The following is a 20,144-nucleotide window of genomic DNA, read 5'->3' on the forward strand; positions in this document are numbered from 1 at the left end:
TAATGAAATGATTATTTGGCGCACATTATCATGGGATTTTAGGTATGTTTGCGGATTTCCAAAAATTGGGCAAGGATACTAGAAAACCCCAAGGGAGTCTGGACAAAATATTATTACATAGTTACCTTATTTCATTGCAGAGAGAGGGTAATTGATCAAGCCATTTATTCTTATTGTTACGGTATATTTGGAGTTAGGATGAGGACAATTAGCTACCTGCTCATAAGGGTTATTTTGCCTTCCTTTGGATGAACACTGCAGGTTTAAGGGTGACTGAGCAAATGAAACAAAAAAACATATAAAGAATAGATTGCTGAGTGACATTGTGCTTTATTTTGTTGAGTAAAGATAGAAAACACAAAGCAATTAAAAATAGCGTAAAAAAGCGTGGCAGTTTCATGGTAACCCATTCCCTGATTTATTATAAAACAGATTATTAATATTGCAGTCTTCAATCAATAACATTATAAACTGTGTAAAATTGCAAGTAATTTAATAAATAGCAACTGAACATATAATGAAAAAACGAGCAGCAGAACAGCATATAAAGTTCTTGTAAAACTCGTGTACATCCTATTTGTTTTGTTTTTGACCTATTAGAATAATTAACTAAATCAGTGGATCGTCCAATATGGACAAATGTGATATGCTAGCCCTATCTAAAGCAATAGTACTCATCGTACTGATGGTTGGAATCACTGCTTAGTGGTTGATAGTCATCACCGTTCCGTTGTTCATCATTGTACTGTTCAAAATCTGGGGTACAGTGTCCAGGGACAATGTCTGCCAGTGTATCCAAGTAACTACCCACTGATATTTCATCCATCCCATCACTATAGCCATGTAAACTGGTGTAGCTTCCTTGTAATGAACTCTCACGACTCTCGAGTAAACTGCAAAGGCTCCCGCTCAGGCTGCTTCCTTGGCTGGCGACGATGTCCTTCTCTTCCATCATATACTTGATAGACTCAATGCTTTCATTGATAATGAGCAACTGTCTCATCAACTTCACATCAGTAGCACGTAGGTAGATCTGTTAACACAAGTAATAAAAGAAAGGATGACTAAAATATTGTATTTCCATGTACAAAGACACACTACAACACAAATGCACAAAGACTATGCAGTTACTGTAATACATTCAAATACAGTGTCTAGCAATTTACAGTAAATTGTGAACACACTTGGATCAATAACATATAAACCATATAAAGGGGCCAAGGCCTCTAGATTGGAAAGACTGCTCAAATAGTAACTGGAGCATCTGCTTATTCCACAAATGTGGTCCTGATATCCAGAGGTCCCAACACTAGGACTCCCAGTCAATTGTTGGGTCGGCTCAGGATGAGTACGCCTACCTACCTACTATGCTAAGAAGTAGGGGTATGCCGAGACTGCTGTACAGAGGGTAGGCTAAAGGGGACCACACCATTGAGTAGTTAGAATAAAAGGGGACTTGGGAGGGTGGGGCAGAAACGAGCCGCCAGTAAGGTGAGGAGGAGGCTGCGGTTTATAAGCAGTATAGCCCCGCCTCCCCTCACACAAATGCGGCAAATAGCCATTTGCCTATAACATATTACAAAAAAGATGAAACCAGTAAAAGAGGATGTGAGACTACGTTTCTCTCCTCAACCAGACACGTCTAATGTGGAAGGCCACTGTTGGCAATAAAACCCAGCCTCAGTGTTTTTTAATCTATAGCTGGCCAAACATGTTACATAAAGGATGACTGATCCTGCCAACAACCTAAAGCTGTATGTATGAGGATAACCCGACAGTCACTTCAAATCTGCTTTTGGGGGAAACAAGAATTAGCAATGTTTGAACATGCCTGGTCCCTCCCAGAGTTGTGTGGATCAAGGTTATCACCTTCCTACTGAGATGAACATGCATGATGGGCTGATTCAAAAGTGCATGTTTATAGGGGGAGAGGGTAAAGGCAGAAACCTTGTAGGTCATGTGTAAGACTAGCATCAGGGTTGAACATCTATTTATTGCAAAGGAAGTTGAGAGGTAAACTAAAATGATAGATATATTAGCTTTTCCTCCACAATTATTTAAAAAGCCCCGGTCACGGTCATCCAGAGTGATATACTACACAACTTATATTACACAGCAGCATTTGCTATATCCAGAAGACTCCCAGCTGTTTTTTTTTTATTTAGGACAATGGATAGCAGTTCCCTGATTGATGTAGATACAGTATATCCACTTCTCCTTTGAAAGGTTTCTTATACATAAGCACGTTAGTACGTTTTACTATGTCATATACTTATTTCTGTTGAATGCTTGATATTTATACATAGATATTATACAGTATTCATACCCATTGAACGTCCATATTTTTTCACGTTACACCCACAAACTCAAATGTACAGTATTTTATTAGGGAAAGGGAAAAGAAAATGATACATGTTTTAAAACATTTTAATAAATAAAAATCTGAAAAAAGTGTGGTGTGTCTTTGTATTCAGCCCCCCTGTACTGTGGTACTCCTAAATAAAATCCAATGTGACCAATTGCCTTCAGAAGTAACCTAAATAGTACAAAGAGTCCACTTGTGTGCAGGGCCATCTTTAATATTGATTGGACCCTGGGCAAGAATTTACTTGGGCCCCCTGGATCCCGCCTTCACACACCCTAGCATGCAACCACGCCCTCCACCACAACACACAGTGAATGGGTCCGCATCCGAGCCGCCAAAACGGCGTCTCGGATGCGGACCGAAACAACGGCCGTGTGCATGAGGCCTAAGCACATGCAGTCTCAGGAGTGGTCCCCACCACACCCCTGCCTTGCAGCCTCACAGGAGTACAGGACCAGTATCTGCACACGTATGTATGGCATAATTGGGATGCACATCACACATGACGTGACACAGGTCTTTACCAGGCTGCAGGCCAGCAGACACATTATTATTGCCACATGTGTCACATGCCACTACTGACTGTACAGCCATTCAGAGTTCAGACAGTTCACAGTTCCACTTCCTTCAGAAAAGCGAGCCTGCCGTGAACTCCAGCGACTTACAGATAGAGGCAGTGGCGTTGCTATGGCTGGTGTCACCCTTTTCTCAGGGGGCCCTCGTGGAGTGTCACATGGTGTGGTCTGGTCATTTTTACTAAGGAATATAGTTTAACTGTTTATGTGCAAAAGAGAAAAAAAGAGGTCACTAAGTCAGCTCCAATCAGATATCTGCACATAGACCAAGAGTCTTGGTCTATGTGCAGATATCTGATTGGAGCTGACTTCTTATTTTCTCTTTTGCACATAAATGGTTAAACTATATTCCTTAGTGAAAATGACCAGTCCAGTCCACACCATGAGGGCCCCCCTGAGCAAAGATTAGTAAATGTGGCCCCAGCCCCCCAGGCCACAGTTCAGCAGCAGACAGAGAGAACCCAACCCAATCCCTTATGTCTCTATAATACTCCCCCACTAATTTATGAATGGATCTGCGGTTATTTATTAATTCGGTGACCTGACCGGTTTAAATTTCTAATATAAAATAAAGCTTTTTGCTTTACCTACCGAGTCCTCCCCTCCTGGCGCGGCAGTGGCAGGTCTGGTCTGGTTGTGTAAGGTAAGGTGAGTGAGTCACTGGTGGTCTGGTCACATGAGGCCATGACTCACCACCCAATCCCTTTAGCTCCGGACCAGAGGAGGAGACTTAGTCCCTGCTGCTGGCTGCTCCTGGGGGCCCAAGGGAGCTCCGTTTCCCGAGTCTCGACTCCCATCCATTCACTAATTTTATGTATCAGGCAGCAGCGCAGCAGTCTTCAGAACAACTTACAACTGCGCTGCTTAGTTGGCAAGCAAGTCGGCGCTGTCACGTGGTAAAAGGGGGTGTGTGACGGCGGGGCGCCGACGTGCTTGCCAACTAAGCAGCGCAGTTGTAAGTTGTTCTGAAGACTGCTGCGCTGCTGCCTGCTACATAAAATTAGTGAATGGATGGGAGTCGCGAGTCGGGACTCGGGAAACGGAGCTCCCTTGGGCCCCCAGGAGCAACTGGGCCCGGGGCAGCTGCCCCTTTTGCCCTGCGGCAAAGATGGCCTTGTGTGTAATTTATTCTCATTTCTCAATATAACTACAGCTGTTTTGTGAAGGCCTGAAAGGTTTGTTAGAGAACATTAGTGATTAAACAGCATCATGAAAACCAAGAAACACAACAGACAGGTCAGGGATAAAGTTGTGAACAAATGTAAAGCGGGTTAGGTTCTAAAAAAATATCCCAAGTTATTAGTCGTGTACGCCACAAATCTGGCTTTTATGGAATAGTGGCAAGAAGAAAGGCATTTTTGAAAGCAAGCCATAAGAAGTCTCATTTGCAGTTTGCCACAAGCCATGTAGAAGACACAGCAAACATGTGGAAGAACTAAATGCACATCACCCTGAACACACCATCCCACCGTTAAACATGGTGGTGGCAGCATCATCCTATAGGGATGCTTTTTTTCAGCAGGGACAGGGAAGCTGGCCAGAGTTGATGCAAAGATGGATGGAGCTAAATACAGGGCAATCCTGGAGGAAAATCTGGTAGAGGCTGCAAAAGACTTGCATAAGATAAGAAGTCTGTCTGCTCCTCAGATGACAGAAAGGACAAAAAATCCACAGGCTAGTAGAGCATCTCAGCGATGTACACAAAAAAGGATTCCATATTGTTAATAATGACCAATTGAAAAAATGATTTTTAGCTCAAAATAGGTATAATGCAATAATAATAAATAAAAAAATGCCCCCAAAGGTGTACATAGCCTTTAATCCCATTGAGAATCTGTGGCAAGACTTGAAAATTGCTGCTCACATACGCTCTCCATCCAATCTGAATGAGCTTCACCTATTTTACAAAGAAGAATGGGTAGAGACATACCCCAAAAGACTTGTAGCTGTAATTGCAGCAAAAGGTGGCTATAAAGTATTGACTTGGTGGGCTGAATACAAGTGCACGCCACGCTTTCCAGATTTTTATTTATTAAAAATGTTGATATCCTTTTCTTTTCACTTCACACTTACTTGCTACTTTGTGTTGGCCTATCACATAAAATCCCATTAAAATACATTTAAAGGGAACCTGTCACCGGGATTTTGTGTATAGAGCTGAGGACATGGGCTGCTAGATGGTCGCTAGCACATCCGCAATACCCAGTCCCCATAGCTCTGTGTGCTTTCACTGTGTAAAAAAAAAGATTTGATACATATGCAAATTAACCTGAGATGAGTCCTGTCCCTGACTCATCTCACGTACAGGACTCATCTCAGGTTAATCTTTTTTTACACAATAAAAGCACAGAGAGCTATGGGGACTGGGTATTGCGGATGTGCTAGCGGCCATGTAGCAACCCATGTTGCTCTATACACAAAATCCTGGTGACAGGTTCCCTTTAAGTTTGTGGGTGTAACGTGAAAAAATATGGAAGAGTTCAAGGGGTATGAATACTTTTTCAAGGCACTGTATATATGTGATATGACTTCCTTTTGGAGTTACTATAATTTGGTAAACCAGCCAATCATTAATTAGAGAGCTATATTAAGAAAAAAAAACTACTTTTTAATGCTTTTATCATTAAGGCTGCATATGAAATACAGGCAGACATTATTAAAGCAGCAGGCACTGGGAATTACAGCATCCGTCTCTTCATTTCCAAATACCCTACAGGTCTCCCACCACTTTGAGAGGAGCCATTAAGAATATCATAATTCGACTCATTTTAAAATGTGCAGGAAATAGAAACTATTTATTTCCCAAAGTGCTTCTCAATGCACCCAGATGACTATTTTTATGCTCTTTGTAACACTTATTAAAATCAACCCGATGCATATTCATATCTTATCTGACAAGGTGACCTATATACACTAGATATGTACTATGATGCTTTGCAAAATTGGAAACTAAAATTCTTCTCCTACAGCCCATTTCAAGGGGCAGACTTTATATGATCATCAGAAAAATGATCTAACATGGACAAGAAAAGCTGTAGAAATAAAAAAGGATATTGCTCGATGATACACCAAATTTATTAAGATACAATGGGGAGGTTTATCAAGAATGGTGTTCCCATGTGCCAGTCTTGACCCCCCTGTGCTGGAGAAAGAATAGTCACATCTCTGGCTGTCTCTGCAACAATTATGAGCTTGCATAGGTTTGACCTATAATTTACCTCAGTTGAATTTAAACTATAATTTTTATGCAGTAAAAGGTACGTATAAACAATGGTTTCACCCACTGTAAGTAATGGCAGTGGTGTCTGATGCCCTCCCTACTGGAATATCATATCTATGGTAGACTTGGGGCTAGTAGACTGGCTGACATTGATTGCATGATCTGATACCTTGAGCCCACTTGTGACAAAAGAGGTTAGTTTTAGCTATGTTATACAGTTCTTTCCCCACCCTGTGGCACTATATGTATATATTTCCAATTTCTTAAAGTGTAACTGTCGGATTATTTGTAATAGTAGGGACAGGGTTGTTAAATACTTTTATAATACACTTTATTAGGGGAAAGTGGTGTCTCTTTGTACTAGAATTCAGGGTATAAAGAGTCTTCTTAGAAAAGCTGTAACTGAGCGTCACCCCGGATCCTTGCGTGGCCGCTGCATCTCCCCGTCACATTGATCAAAAAAATCCGGTGTCGGGGGGGGGGGGGGGGGGGGGGGGAGCAGCCAATGGCAGGCCATGACGGGGACGAAGCTCCATAGCGTCACCCACAATGCTAGGGAGGCTCGTCCCCGTTGCGGGATGTTTTAATCCAAGTGACAGGGAGATGCAGCGTCGGCCGTGCAAGGATCCAGAGTGAAGCGGGTGTTGGGGAGCGGGTAAGCAAAATTTATACGGGCATTGGGGCCATTAACAAGGTTGGTTAACCCCTTTAAGTCCATTCACAATATGTCCTATAAGTAAATTAAACAATAAAAATCCCAAAACTCATGTCATGTTCGGGTGAGGGAGGGAAACACCACACCGAACATAGGAGGGAAAGGGATGAGGGAATAAGGCCTGGAAACTAGTAACACCCTAATTAAAGTCCCGACTAACTACCAGTATGAACAGACCCCAGAGGTAGCTTAGTTCATACACCTCTGGGGTCCTAACTCACCCTATAGGACCCTGGTACTAATGTCAGGACTGAGACAACCTGTTCCTCCAAAAGGAAGGACGAACAGGAGTCTCCCTCAGGCCTTAATACAAATGACAGGGAAATGCAACAAACAAAATAACCCAAACAAAATACAAAAGGGAAAGAAAACACTTAACTTCAAGTGGCTATGGCAGCACCAGGAACTCAGCCAAAATCCACACACCAGTAATCCACAACTCAAACTGAAGCTATAAACCGCACAGCATTGTGGGAGAAGCAACAATAAATAAGGAAGGTTAAATGACCACATAGCACCACCTGAGGCAAGGGGTATGGCCATTACCAGAAACAACACAGACGCCTACTGATCCACAAGGAAAACCTCTCAGATCAAACCACGTGTTGCCAGTCTCACCGATCTCCTGCCACCTGTCGCAGAAACGTCCGTGACAACTGAACTTTAGGGTAACACTTCTAACAGCGGTTCATCATATAAACTATTGGCCACAACTATAAAGTCTTCAAGCTATTTCAGTATAATAATTTCAAACTAAACTTTCTAAACTGATATTAAGGGGGTATTCCCATCACAGACAATGGGGGCATTTTCTGATACAACGAGAACAGAGCGGGGAGAGCTGTGGCTGGAGGACCCCGGATTTCCCAGAGTCCGTTCACCACCAAACGCTGCTCCCATAGAAGAGAATAGGAGCGCACCCCGCATGCACCCATTCATTTCTATGGGGCAAACAAAAAGCTGAGCCAGCGCTCGGCTATTTTCGGCGGCCCCATAGAAATAAAAGGAGGGTGACTGTGCATGCGGAGTGCGCCCTCCGTTCATTTCCCAGCTCCGTTCTCATTGTAGGTGCAGTGTCATTACAGTTGTCCGTCCCATTCAAAGAAATGGGAGAGGTACCACCTGCCTATCCTGAAGATAGGTCAGCATTATCTGTAGTCTGGACAACCTTTAATTTAACCTTTTAATTTACATAGAGCCATCTATGAAGGATAGAGGTAAAGAAGTTTTTTGTATGAATGACCCCCGAAGTCCTTTGTGTGAACGGAGAAGTAAAGCACATGCACATCTATTCACACGAGGGACTTGTGATTGGTGGGGTTCCCACGGGTCAGACCTCCAGTGATCATACACTTATCACCATTCAGTGGATACATGAAAAATGTTGCTAATAGGAAAGCCCCATTAAAGATTTAGCAAAATACTTTGGGGGGAGTGGGAATGTATTAAGTTTACTGGGTAATTCATGTCAACATTTGAAACTTTTTGCCATTTTATACCACACCCTCGCCACTTTTGAAAAGGGGTTTAAAAGTGGGCACAGTTATGTATGGTAAATATCTTCATGTCAGATTTATCATTGTAAGGCCTCATGCACACGACCGTTCCGTTTTTGCGGTCCGCAAAACACGGAAGCCCACTGTGTGCCTTCTGCAATAGGACATGTTATAATTCTTTTGCAGGGCTATTGAACGGAGCAACGGATGTGGACAGCACACGGAGTGCTGTTCGCATCTTTTGCGACCCCATTGAAGTGAATGAGTCCGCACCCGAGCAGCAAAAACTGCGGCTCGTATGCGGACCAGAACAACGGTCGTGTGCATAAGGCTAAATAAAATGTAAAAAAGGGACATAAAAATGCAAAATCACTCCTGTAGGGAGGATAGTGTAAGAAAAGAGGAGTAGCATTTTTACACTTTTGACAAATTTGCTGCACTTTTCCCCAACTCAAAAAGTCTCATCCTGATACATGCCACCCCATGTCCACGGTTTCTATTTTGTCCAAGTTTCTACTGCCCAGAGGCCCCAGAATACAAAATATGTTTGACAACCTCTATCTTATCTGGTTATCATTGTAGTATTTTCCATGACCTGTTTCTGTATGCAGTCCCTCTAATGAATTTTCTATCTTTCCCACAAAAAGCTAGATGACTCTCCGAGACCATAATTGTCTTTTTTTCAGTCCACTTATGCCCGTCATTAGGGAGCCTATAAATAATATAAATAGGGGGCACAGAAATAGCTGAACTTAGCTCTCTAAGCACTCTTGGATGGAAGTGCTATCGTACTATGCTCACTATTATAAGATATCTGCTTAGCCATACGTCATTTTCATAAAAAATATGAACAGAAGGGAAACACTGCCAAACATTTTGCTTCTCCTGCGCACTAGGAACTAAACTTAGACTGGCAGTTAGTATCCAAGGATTACAAACAAAATACTGTTCCATCCCTGATGCCAAATGGATCACTAAGAATACACTTTAAATCACTGGTTCACAAGGGGCCTGAGAGCGACATGAGCTTCCAAAGATACTGGACAGGGCACACTGACATATACAGAATAAGGGTCCATTCACACGTCCGTTTTTTCTTTCCTGATCTGTTCCGTTTTTTGCGGAACAGATTAGGACCAGATCTGGACCCATTCATTTTCAATGGGTCCTGTAAAAAATTGGACAGCACAATGTGTGCTGTCCGTTTCCGTTGTTCCGTTCCGCATGTCCGTTTAAATATAAAACATGTCCTATTCTTTTCCGCAAAATTCGGATCCTGGTACAATACAAAGTCAATGGATCCGCAAAAAACGGAAGACATTCGGATGTCATTCCGTATGTCTTCCGTTTTTTGCAGAATCCGTTCCTGGAAACACATAGCAAATATTTATTTTTTTTTCTATTTTTTTTCAAAGAAATCCAAACAACTTTATTTGATTATTGAATGTATACATGTTTCCGTTTTTTTGCGGATCCGCAAAAAACGGATGACATACGGAAACATTTTCAGGAACAACGGATCCGCAAAAAACGGACCGAAATTCGGATTATAGAAAAATACTGACGTGTGAATGTAGCCTAACTGTTGGTTTTGCAGAACTTTAATCATTAATGTACTGCAAGATGGTGAGAAAAAAAATCTCTACTAGTTGCTTGTCAGACAGATTGATTCTCATTATCTACAGAAAACAGTTTTACAGTTACATGAAAGGAGCACACATGATATTAAAAGCTGCCTGTGGAGCAAAGCACTGGTATTTTCAGTACAAACAATCAAATCCCAGCATCAGACAGTATTGTCCTGTACCAGGAAGCGTGCTCCAGCACAAGAAATCCCAGACCTCTGACTGACACGTGTTGCTGGTGTTTTTCGGAGTGATTTGAGGTTATTTTGGGCGTATCTGAAGACATTGCTTATAAAGAGTATTGGCTGTAAGCTTGTTATTGGACTCAGTTCTTCGAGTAATCGGACATGGACAATGAAGAATCGAGCCTTTATCTTTGTTTTCATTTTTCATGTCACGTCTCTGGTCTGCGGACTTAATACATGGCTGCACATTCATAAGGATAGTCACTCACATTCCTGTGTATACTGAATACTTCATTTCTAACACTAGACCGTAGTTTGTTTTAGCCAACAGACGTGAGATTCTCAGTTTCTGGCATTTTCTTCTAACCAACAAGTCGTCTGCCGTAACCCCGCATCTACTTATCTTCTGAGCGGAAACACTATTTGGTAGAGTAGACCAACATATAAAATCTCAGAGGAAAGGATTTATCCTGATCACATAGCTATGTTTTGGACTTTCATCTTTGGAAATAAAAAGATCACACTTTATGGCACGTTGCTGGCCTCTTCTGATGGGCAGCCTGCAGTTTTGATAGGATATGCAACTGCATTACAAGGAGCGACTGCCAACAAAAGCCCATCATTCATGCAGCATAACAGCCATCTGTGCTGCTCAAAATCATGGAAACTCAGATGATTCCATACCTACAGATGATTCCATACCTACCTTCCCAGAAACAGTGATGACTCTTTAAAAAAAAAAAAATAATCTGGACCACATATATCTTTAAATTCACAATGGATGAACTGACACAGTGCCTTTTAACCTCACAAGCAAATTAGAAACAGAATGAACAGATTGGTAAGAAAGGAGATGCCACTGAGAGAAGACACACACCCTTAGCTGCAGCAGAAAGGACACACCCCATGAGCTGCCAGCTTGATGAAAATCCAGCGGAGCAATGAATCGGGAGCTCTGGATCCATGTGATGTACAGGACTGGTTCTAGCATTGTTAGAAAGAAACCATCATGTACTATATAATGTCCAATTTTTTTCATTGTTTAATATTACTCATGGGATAACCCCTTTAAAGCAGTAGAGAAAGGGTTATGTTATGCTCTGTGCCATTTGATATAATTTGTTGTAGCAGTGCACAGTGGTTTGCAGCTTTATCCTCTGCATTTAATCGCTTGAGTACATTATTTGTGATTTTGGAAACCGCTTCATATTTGAAGATCCAGCAACTGCTTGAGCCACATATCAGCTTGCAATCAGAATCGTATTAAAGGCACAAACTAGGAATAAAAAGGGGAAAGTCTCAATTAGCCAGCACTCAAAAAACCCATATATTCCCCTCTCCTGTCAGCTGCATCATCTTTGTATACTATTGGTAGGCCATGTTAGTAATTGTGGCCTACAGAGCTGTGTGCGTCAGGTCTTTTCCTAGATAGTGTTTGTCATGTCCAAGCACTTCATTACTGATGGCAATGATGTATAGGTTCATGTTTGGAGGGAATACGGTGGCTCTCCTGTGTGGGCGATATGCAAGGTGCACGTGTCTAAGCTGACTCACCCAGTCAGAAAAGGCAGGCGTATAGGAACATTGGCCCTTTCCTTCCGACCGCACATCCAAGCCCTTTCCACCACCTGCCGCCTCCAACTCAAAAACATCTCCCGCATCCGTGCTTTCCTTAACTTCGAATCTGCGAAAATGCTCGTACATGCCCTCATTATCTCGCCTAGACTACTGCAACATTTTCCTCTGTGGCCTTCCATCTAGCACCCTCGCACCCCTCCAATCTATCCTCAACTCTGCTGCCCGACTAATTTACCAGTAGAATACTTTAAAAGAAACCTGAAAACCCACCTCTTCATACAAGCCTACAACCAATGACCCTGCTGCCTCTATACTGCCATGACCAACTTAACCCGCACCTACTGTGTCCTTCTCCCATACCATGTAGATTGTAAGCCCTCACGGGCAGGGCCCTCTCTCCTTCTGTACCAGTTTGTAACTTGTCTTGTTTATGATTAGTGAAATTGTCTGTGTTATGTATGTGCACCGCTTATCATATGTACAGCGCTATGGAATGAATGGCACTTAAATAATAATAATAATAATAATAGGAAGACAGGCACTCACCAGCAGATATCAAACACTATATAACACTATATAAAACAAATGTCCCAAGTAGAATCCAAATACATCTTTGAATTCAACACACTTGCACCAGGAGGTCATCTGGGCGCGGGCGCGTTTGATACAGGATGTCGGGCGCATGCGCAGTGCGGCGAAAGTAAGACGGCGCGTAGTACGCGCGGCAGCCGGGGCCGCGCTCCTGCCGCCCTTTACTGCGCATGCAGCCGTTGAGCGCGGTCCCGGAATCGGATTTCGGATGTCAGTCACAGAGGCAGGGGGCGGGGAGAGGGCCATGTAAGACGCCGAGGCCGCTGCCCCCGTGACTTCAAGCCTGACTTGAAGCACGGGGCAGCAGCTGAATATAACATCGATTTCTGACTGAGCATACATGCTGCAAAACTAACAAAAAGTGCATCAGGAAACGACTATACAGCACTATAAGGTACTGTAAACAGCTTAATAGGCGATTTTTGGGTGACAGGTTCCCTTTAAGAAACAACAACAATTTAGATATATAGCCAACAAGATCTACTAAAAACCATTAAAAACAGGAGAAGAGACCACTAAAAACAGTAGAAGAGAATATTAAAAACAGTGGAATATGGCTACTTTCACACTGGCGTTTCAGGGTCCGCCTGTGAGATCAGTTTCAAGGCTCTCACAAGCGGCCTAAAACGGATCAGTTTAGCCCCAATGCATTCTGAATGGATAAGGATCCGTTCAGAATGCATCAGTCAATGTAAGTCAATGGGGACGGATCCGTTTACATTGACACAATATTGGTGCAATTGTAAACGGATCCGTCCCCCATTGACTTTCAATGTAAAGTCAGGAGTCCTTATTAATATACCATCGGATCGGAGTTTTCTCCAATCCGATGGTATATTTTAACTTGAAGCGTCCCCATCACCATGGGAACGCCTCTATGTTAGAATATACCATTGGATTTGAGTTAGATCATGAAAACTCAGATCCGACAGTATATTCTAACACAGAGGCGTTCCCATAGTGATGGGGACGCTTTTTAAGTTAGAATATACTAAGAACTGTGTACATAACTGCCCCCTGCAGCCTGGCACCACCTGATCTCTTACAGGGGGCTGTGATCCGCACAATTAACCCCTCAGGTGCCGCACCTGAGAGGTTAATTGTGCGGATCTCAGCCCCCTGATCGGGTGCTGCCAGGCAGCAGAGGCCAGACCCCCCCTCCCTCCCCAGTATTAAAAGCATTGGTGGCCAGTGCGGCCCCCCCCCCCTCCCTCCCCAGTATTAAAAGCATTGGTGGCCAGTGCGGCCCCCCCTCCCCAGTATTAAAAGCATTGATGGCAGTGGCCACAGGCTAACAACCCCCCTCCCCCTATCATTGGTGGCAGCGGAGTGGCATTTCCGATCGGAGTCCCAGTTTAATCGATGAGACTCCGATCGGTTACCATGGCAGCCAGGACGCTACTGCATTTTTTTTTTTCATTCATCTATTTTACACCACCCACTCCTCTCCCTGTACATTGGGAGTGACCTATATTGATAATGTTTTTATTACTACCCAAATAAATATAGTTTTTATCATATACACACTATCCCTTGTCCTTTGTTGATATCTGCTGGTGACCTCATATAGAGTGCCTGTCTTCCTATGCATGTATAGGTTCATACTATTTTCGCACACCGCTTTACCGCGTTTGCTTGCCGCACGCAGTGGGAAAGCTCACAGCACATATGTTAGATGTGTCTCCATTCACCGACAGAGGCCAAAAGAGTTGATGATTCCAAACAGAGGCACCCAGAAAAAATATAGTTTTTTTCTTTATCAAAGGAGTGTATGGTCCTACTGATGTACCATATGTTACCTCTGACAGTCTGCAATACCAGTGTGAAAAGAGCCTAACAATACAGAGCAGTAGTGGAAATAGGATCCTTTCTGGGATCGACCTTAACCCTGGGTTCACACCTGAGCGTTTCTGAGACGCGCGTAAAACGCGCGTATTTGTCGCGCGTTTTATGCACGTTTTTTGCAATAGTAAACGCGCATTTGTGTGGTTGACTGCAGTGTTGTCCAATGAGTCTATGGCCCAAACGCGCGACAAACGCCCCCAAAAAAGCTCTTGAACTTGTTTATGCGTCGGGCATTTTACAGCGCGTTCAAACGCGCTGTAAAACGCTCAAGTGTGAACCAGGGCCATAGGGAAGCATTGGTTTTCACGTGTTGAGCGTTTTACAGCGCGTTTGAACGTGCTGTAAAACGCTCAGGTGTGAACTTAGGGTTAGAGTCTGCCTTGTCTGCTGATAGGCTCCTTGAAGAACATAGGGGATCTGATTTCCCAACACCTTGGCTGCCTTCACTTCAAAAAGGGAGCATCTTCTGTAATTAAAGTATATTAAGTAATTGCAATATGGTACAGACTCAAGGATGATCCCAGTTTTTTAATTATAATGATTAAAACTACAGTGATGTTATAAGACTGCAGCTTATCCACGGGGAGTTACCACCACCGCGGCAGCTCTTCATAAGAAGAGCCTTGTCAGTGAATATCAAGCCGTTTAATCATGGCTGTGCTGGGTCACAGTGGCTGTCAGAAGAAATATAACTCCAGCTTACAAAGAATATTATCTGTTACTAATATTGTGTGATTTATTCATTAAAGGCGTTGTGTCACTTCAGCAAATAGCATTTATCATGTAGAGAAAGTTAATACAAGGCACTTATTAGGGACGTAGCTAAAGGCTCATGGGCCCTGGTGCAAGAGTTTAGCTTGGGCCCCCCTTCCCTCAGTGCTTTGTGGCCAGGAAACACATAGACTTTGTGCTGCCTGAGGCAAAATTGAAACAGCACCCCCCGCCCATGCCAAATTCTTGACCTAACCCCTTCTCTCCAGCCAGGGGTGTATCTTGACCAGCATGCACTTTCTATAATACTGGTGTTTTCTTATGTGGCACAAGGGTCTTTGTGCCCCCTCAGGCTCCTGGGCCCAGTAGTGACTGCTACCTCTGCACCCCCTATAGCTACGTCCCTGACACTTACTAATGTATTGTGACTATCCATATTGCTTCCTTTGCTGGCAGGATTCATTTTTCCATTACATTATACACTGCTCATTTCCATGATTAAGACCACCCTGCAATCCATCAGTGGTGGTCGTGTAAGAGGCACAGGTCAGGTCAGATGGCAGACAGACAAATAGATTATAGCTTCTTCACAGGATCTAGCAGACTAGAAAGACCAGAAAGAACCTGTTGCTCAGGCCAGGAATCTGACACACAATACAGAAAATATAGAAGGGCTGATTGGTATGTAGAAACCATGGAGGATTAACTCTTGCAGTGCTGCAGAAGGAGGTGAGATACAAAGCACAATGGCCCTAATTCACACACAGGAAGCCAGCAACTGTACGCATGGACCATCAGTGGCCATGAATCGCCATTGTAACAGGTGACCCATGTATGGCAAGCACTATATATAGCAGTTACACTTTTTAAAAGTTTTATTCCCATTTAAACTTGATTATACTGTATAGCTTTTCTAACTTTTTCTGAGGACAAATTCATACATTTCTTACAAATTATTAAAGGGGTTGTCCAGGTTCAGAGCTGAACCCGGACATACCCTTATTTTCACCCCGGCAGCCCCCCTGAGCCTAGCATCGGAGCATCTCATCACAGCTGAATGGCCCTGCCTACGTATGCTGGCCCTATCTTTTTGTTCTGACCCACCTTTTGTCAATTTGGACCCGCCTACAACATGGCACCTCTTTTAGGCTTTTTTCAAGGGTCCCTGGATAAGGGGTTAAGCCAGAAAACAAGTTGAGGAGTTAAAGCCAGGGCAAACAATTACAATCAGTTTGTACAAAATTATTTGAGCATTATTGTACTTTATTTGGTTTGCTGTTGCATTGCACATTTTTTTGCCTTTGTGCTTTCAGCCATAGCAACACGCACCTGCGCACTGGATGTGCTGACTGACCCCCAATTCTTCTTTGCAGTTTGTATTGGAGGTGTAGCTGACTCTGTTGGTCGTGCACTCCTGATTAACCTGTCTGCCCTATAGGCTGATTTTAATTAGTATAGCTATAAAGCTGTAGCCTACTCTCCCTGTATATATTGGAGGCCATTTGGCACCAGGTAAGGTGGAATACAGAGTGGGCTCAGCATGCTAGTGAAACCTGCATTCCTTGAACAAAATGGAGGCCAGCACCAAAGAAGTATTATATAGTGTGGGTTCAGCATGCATGAGGAGCCTGCATCCCCTGAATATAATGAAGGGCCATTTTGGCACCATAAGAGGCATAATATAATGTGGGCTCAGCATGCATGAGGAGCCTGCATCCCCTGAATATAATGAAGGGCCATTTTGGCACCATAAGAGGCATAATATAATGTGGGCTCAGCATGCTTGTGGAGCCTGCATTCCCTGAATGTAATGGAGGCCAGTATGGCACCAATTAATGTGCTATTTATTGTTAGGTTCCCATCTTACTGAGATCGCCCTGAAGTTTGGCAGACGGCCCAAATAATTTTGTACAAAATGATTTGCCAAGCATCTCAAATTTATTAGTGTAGCATTTGCACCAGAATATTTTTGGCATTATTGTACTGTATTTGGTTTGCAGAGTACTGTTGCATTTTATATTTTTTTGCCTTTGTGCTTTCAGCCATGGCAACGCGCCCCTGCGCACTGGATGTGCTGACTGACCCCCAATTTTCCTTTGCAATTACAATCTGTAGTCAAGTGGTTTATCCAGAATCTAGCTGAGGTCCATATTTAGGAAGGTTCAACAAAAATGCTGCCCTATTCCGAGCACAAAGAACTAAAGGAGCCAGGATAGAATCACAGCAGCAGGCTTAAAGGCTATGTACAACTTCAGGGCCAATTTTTTGATGATTGCATTTTACTCACTTTGGGCTGAAACCTATTTCTTCAATTGGTCTTTATTAAATATTGAGCCGTTCTGTCACAAAGGGTTAACTGTTTTTCTAACTGTGTGAATGGTACTTTCACTTTGTGCCTTTCATCTAATGACCCTTATCTTTAAATAACTAAAAGGTCATAAGCCACATTCTTATTAGTAATATAAGAATTGAGCTTTAATGCGTGTTTATAAGGTCAGAGATCAGAGGTAAGGAGCCCGTCAGCTCCCTGCCTGATGGAGTAGAGAGAAAAATACAGATCCTGCTAGTAAAATCAAATTTGTGCAGGGAAAATGGCTCATCATTTTTAATAAAGACCAATTGAAAACATTTTTTTAGCTCAAAATTAGTACAATGCAATAATTTTAAAAAATGCCAAAGGTGTACATAGCCTTTAAAATTGTTCCCGATGATTGGCCCGATAAAGAAAAAGGCCAGTACTATAGGTGTCATAACGTTTAACATGCTCCCTGCTAAATAACCCTTTACTATCTTATTTACCGTATTACAATACGAACTTGTAATGGTTTTAGATTTCGTGTATGTTCTGTCCTTGATCATATACATGTACAAAGTCGAAGCCTTTTTGACTGGGAATGCTCTGATAAGTTTGGAAAGTTGCTGAAGGGCCTCCTGAAGCCTGACCAGTGATATGCAAGCCAATGAACAAGATAATGGGACGAACTAGAGCTAACACCAAGAGGTTATTGTTCAGCTGTTGAAAGGATTTCTCTTCGTAACGGCATGTCTGTAATTATCCAGATATTACGTTAGTCCAAGAGCATGTTACCATAGCCTGGGAAGAATGTAACCTGAAAGCATAACACTGAATATCATTGCAAACTGAGGCATGAAAATATCGGTGCTATCAAAACAAGAGCTGGTCTTAACATTGTGGATAGAAGTGATCTAGTTTCACTGCAGAACCACAATAAAGCTGCCATTTTCCACAAAGGGATATATTAAAAAGACAAACATACCTCTAGGACAGTGAGTCATACAATAAAACAAGACAAACAAGTAATCAAAGTATAACCCATGAAGAATGTGATGGAAGGGGGATATTATAGAATGGGGCATACAGTTTTCTTAGGCCAAGTAAAAGACACATAAAAATAAATCCAAGCTTACTATGCTTTTTGATGTCAAGCTCTAACAAGGTGTAAACGAGCCATTATTTCAAATGAACAATGAAGCACATATGTCAGAACATGAAAGCTATGACTTGATTCCTCAGCGTCTGTCCTTTTATATGTCCTGTACATGCTTCTAATTTCTGGGCAACTTTGGAAACTAGTTTACTTGGAAACAAACTGTGTACATATGTAACCTATGTAGACAAAACAACTCTTCTCATCATTGCAAAGTTGGCCATACATGGTGCAATAGTTTAACCTGGGATGATGGTGAGGTCATAAATTGTAGTGTGTATGGGAAGCTACATTATATGGACAAAAGTATTGTGTATAGGTGCATAAAGTCCAGCACCTAGCTATGCATCTGTGAAAGAATAGCTTATTCTAAAGAACACACTGAATTCCATGATGTTACTATAGCAGGATGCCCCCAGTGTAAGGCTAGGGGATATGTGCACTGTTATGGGGAAGGGGATATGTGCACTGTTATGGGCATAACAGTGCACAGATCCCTTTCCCCATAACAGTGCACAAATCCCTTTCCCCATAACAGTGCACAAATCCCTTTCCCCATAACAGTGCACAGATCCCTTTCCCCATAACAGTGCACAAATCCCTTTCCCCATAACAGTGCACAAATCCCTTTCCCCATAACAGTGCACAGATCCCTTTCCCCATAACAGTGCACAAATCCCTTTCCCCATAACAGTGCACAAATCCCTTTCCCCATAACAGTGCACAGATCCCTTTCCCCATAACAGTGCACAGATCCCTTTCCCCATAACAGTGCACAGATCCCTTTCCCCATAACAGTGCACAGATCCCTTTCCCCATAACAGTGCACAGATCCCTTTCCCCATAACAGTGCACAGATCCCTTTCCCCATAACAGTGCACAAATCCCTTTCCCCATAACAGTGCACAGATCCCCCTCTCCATAACAGTGCACAAATCCCTTTCCCCATAACAGTGCACAGATCCCTTTCCCCATAACAGTGCACATATCTCCCTCTCCATAACAGTGCACAGATCCCCTTCCCCATTACAGTGCACATATCCCCTTCCCCATAACAGTGCACACCTGCTCCGCCCACTTTATGAATGAAGGAGGCGGAGCAGGCGCGTCACATGAATGAGTGACGTTACGCCGCTGTCCGCTCTGCCTGTTACTGGAGCGTCAATGTAAGGTAATATAAAGATGCAGTGATTTAAAGTAAACCGCCTGCCGCATAGCAACGAATCGGACGATTATTCGATAACTGGATTCGTCGGCAACGAATCCAGTTATCGATTATTATCGATTAATCGTTGCAGCCCTACTGGTAGGGATAACGGCATTTGTGGTTGTGCAGCGCAGACCTCAGCAGGGAGAAACTTCTGAGATCAACAGCGTATGCGCTGACGACTTTACTATTATGGCTCTGATCACCTAATTTGCATACAAATAGAAGTACTAATTGTGCTGCATTTTATTCACCATGATCAACCCTACCAGGCAATATGCCAAGTTTAATAGGGCTGATCATAGCTATAGGTGCTCCTTAACCCTTTCCCTGCCAAGAAAGTATCTCATATGCCCTTGCAGGGTGGCACTTCAGTAGCCAAAAACATGTCTCATGCGAACCTTGCTACTGACGGCTGTATCTCAGGCTGTGTAGAGGCTAGAGCTACCAGCCAGGGCTTACTTTGAAGCTATCCACTTACACCTCATAGAAATGGGTCCCAGTGAGAACTGCACATACATGCAGCGATAGTTCCCACAGTACAGCAGCAAGCGTACACTGTCAGCTTTAAAACAAGACAGT

General features: G+C 43.0%; 1 protein-coding gene across 1 annotated transcript in view; it reads right to left on the reverse strand.

Moving 5' to 3' along the window:
- Nucleotides 1-310: 310 nt before the first annotated feature.
- LURAP1L (leucine rich adaptor protein 1 like) overlaps nucleotides 311-20,144 on the reverse strand; it is a 42,570-nt gene continuing 22,736 nt past the window's right edge. The window contains exon 2 of the mRNA XM_044287036.1: nucleotides 311-1,033. Coding sequence (XP_044142971.1) covers nucleotides 656-1,033 — 378 coding nt within the window. The 3' untranslated portion in view covers nucleotides 311-655. The remainder of the gene's footprint in view (nucleotides 1,034-20,144) is intronic.

This window comes from Bufo gargarizans, chromosome 1, assembly GCF_014858855.1.
Source record: "Bufo gargarizans isolate SCDJY-AF-19 chromosome 1, ASM1485885v1, whole genome shotgun sequence".
Lineage (NCBI taxonomy): Eukaryota > Metazoa > Chordata > Amphibia > Anura > Bufonidae > Bufo > Bufo gargarizans.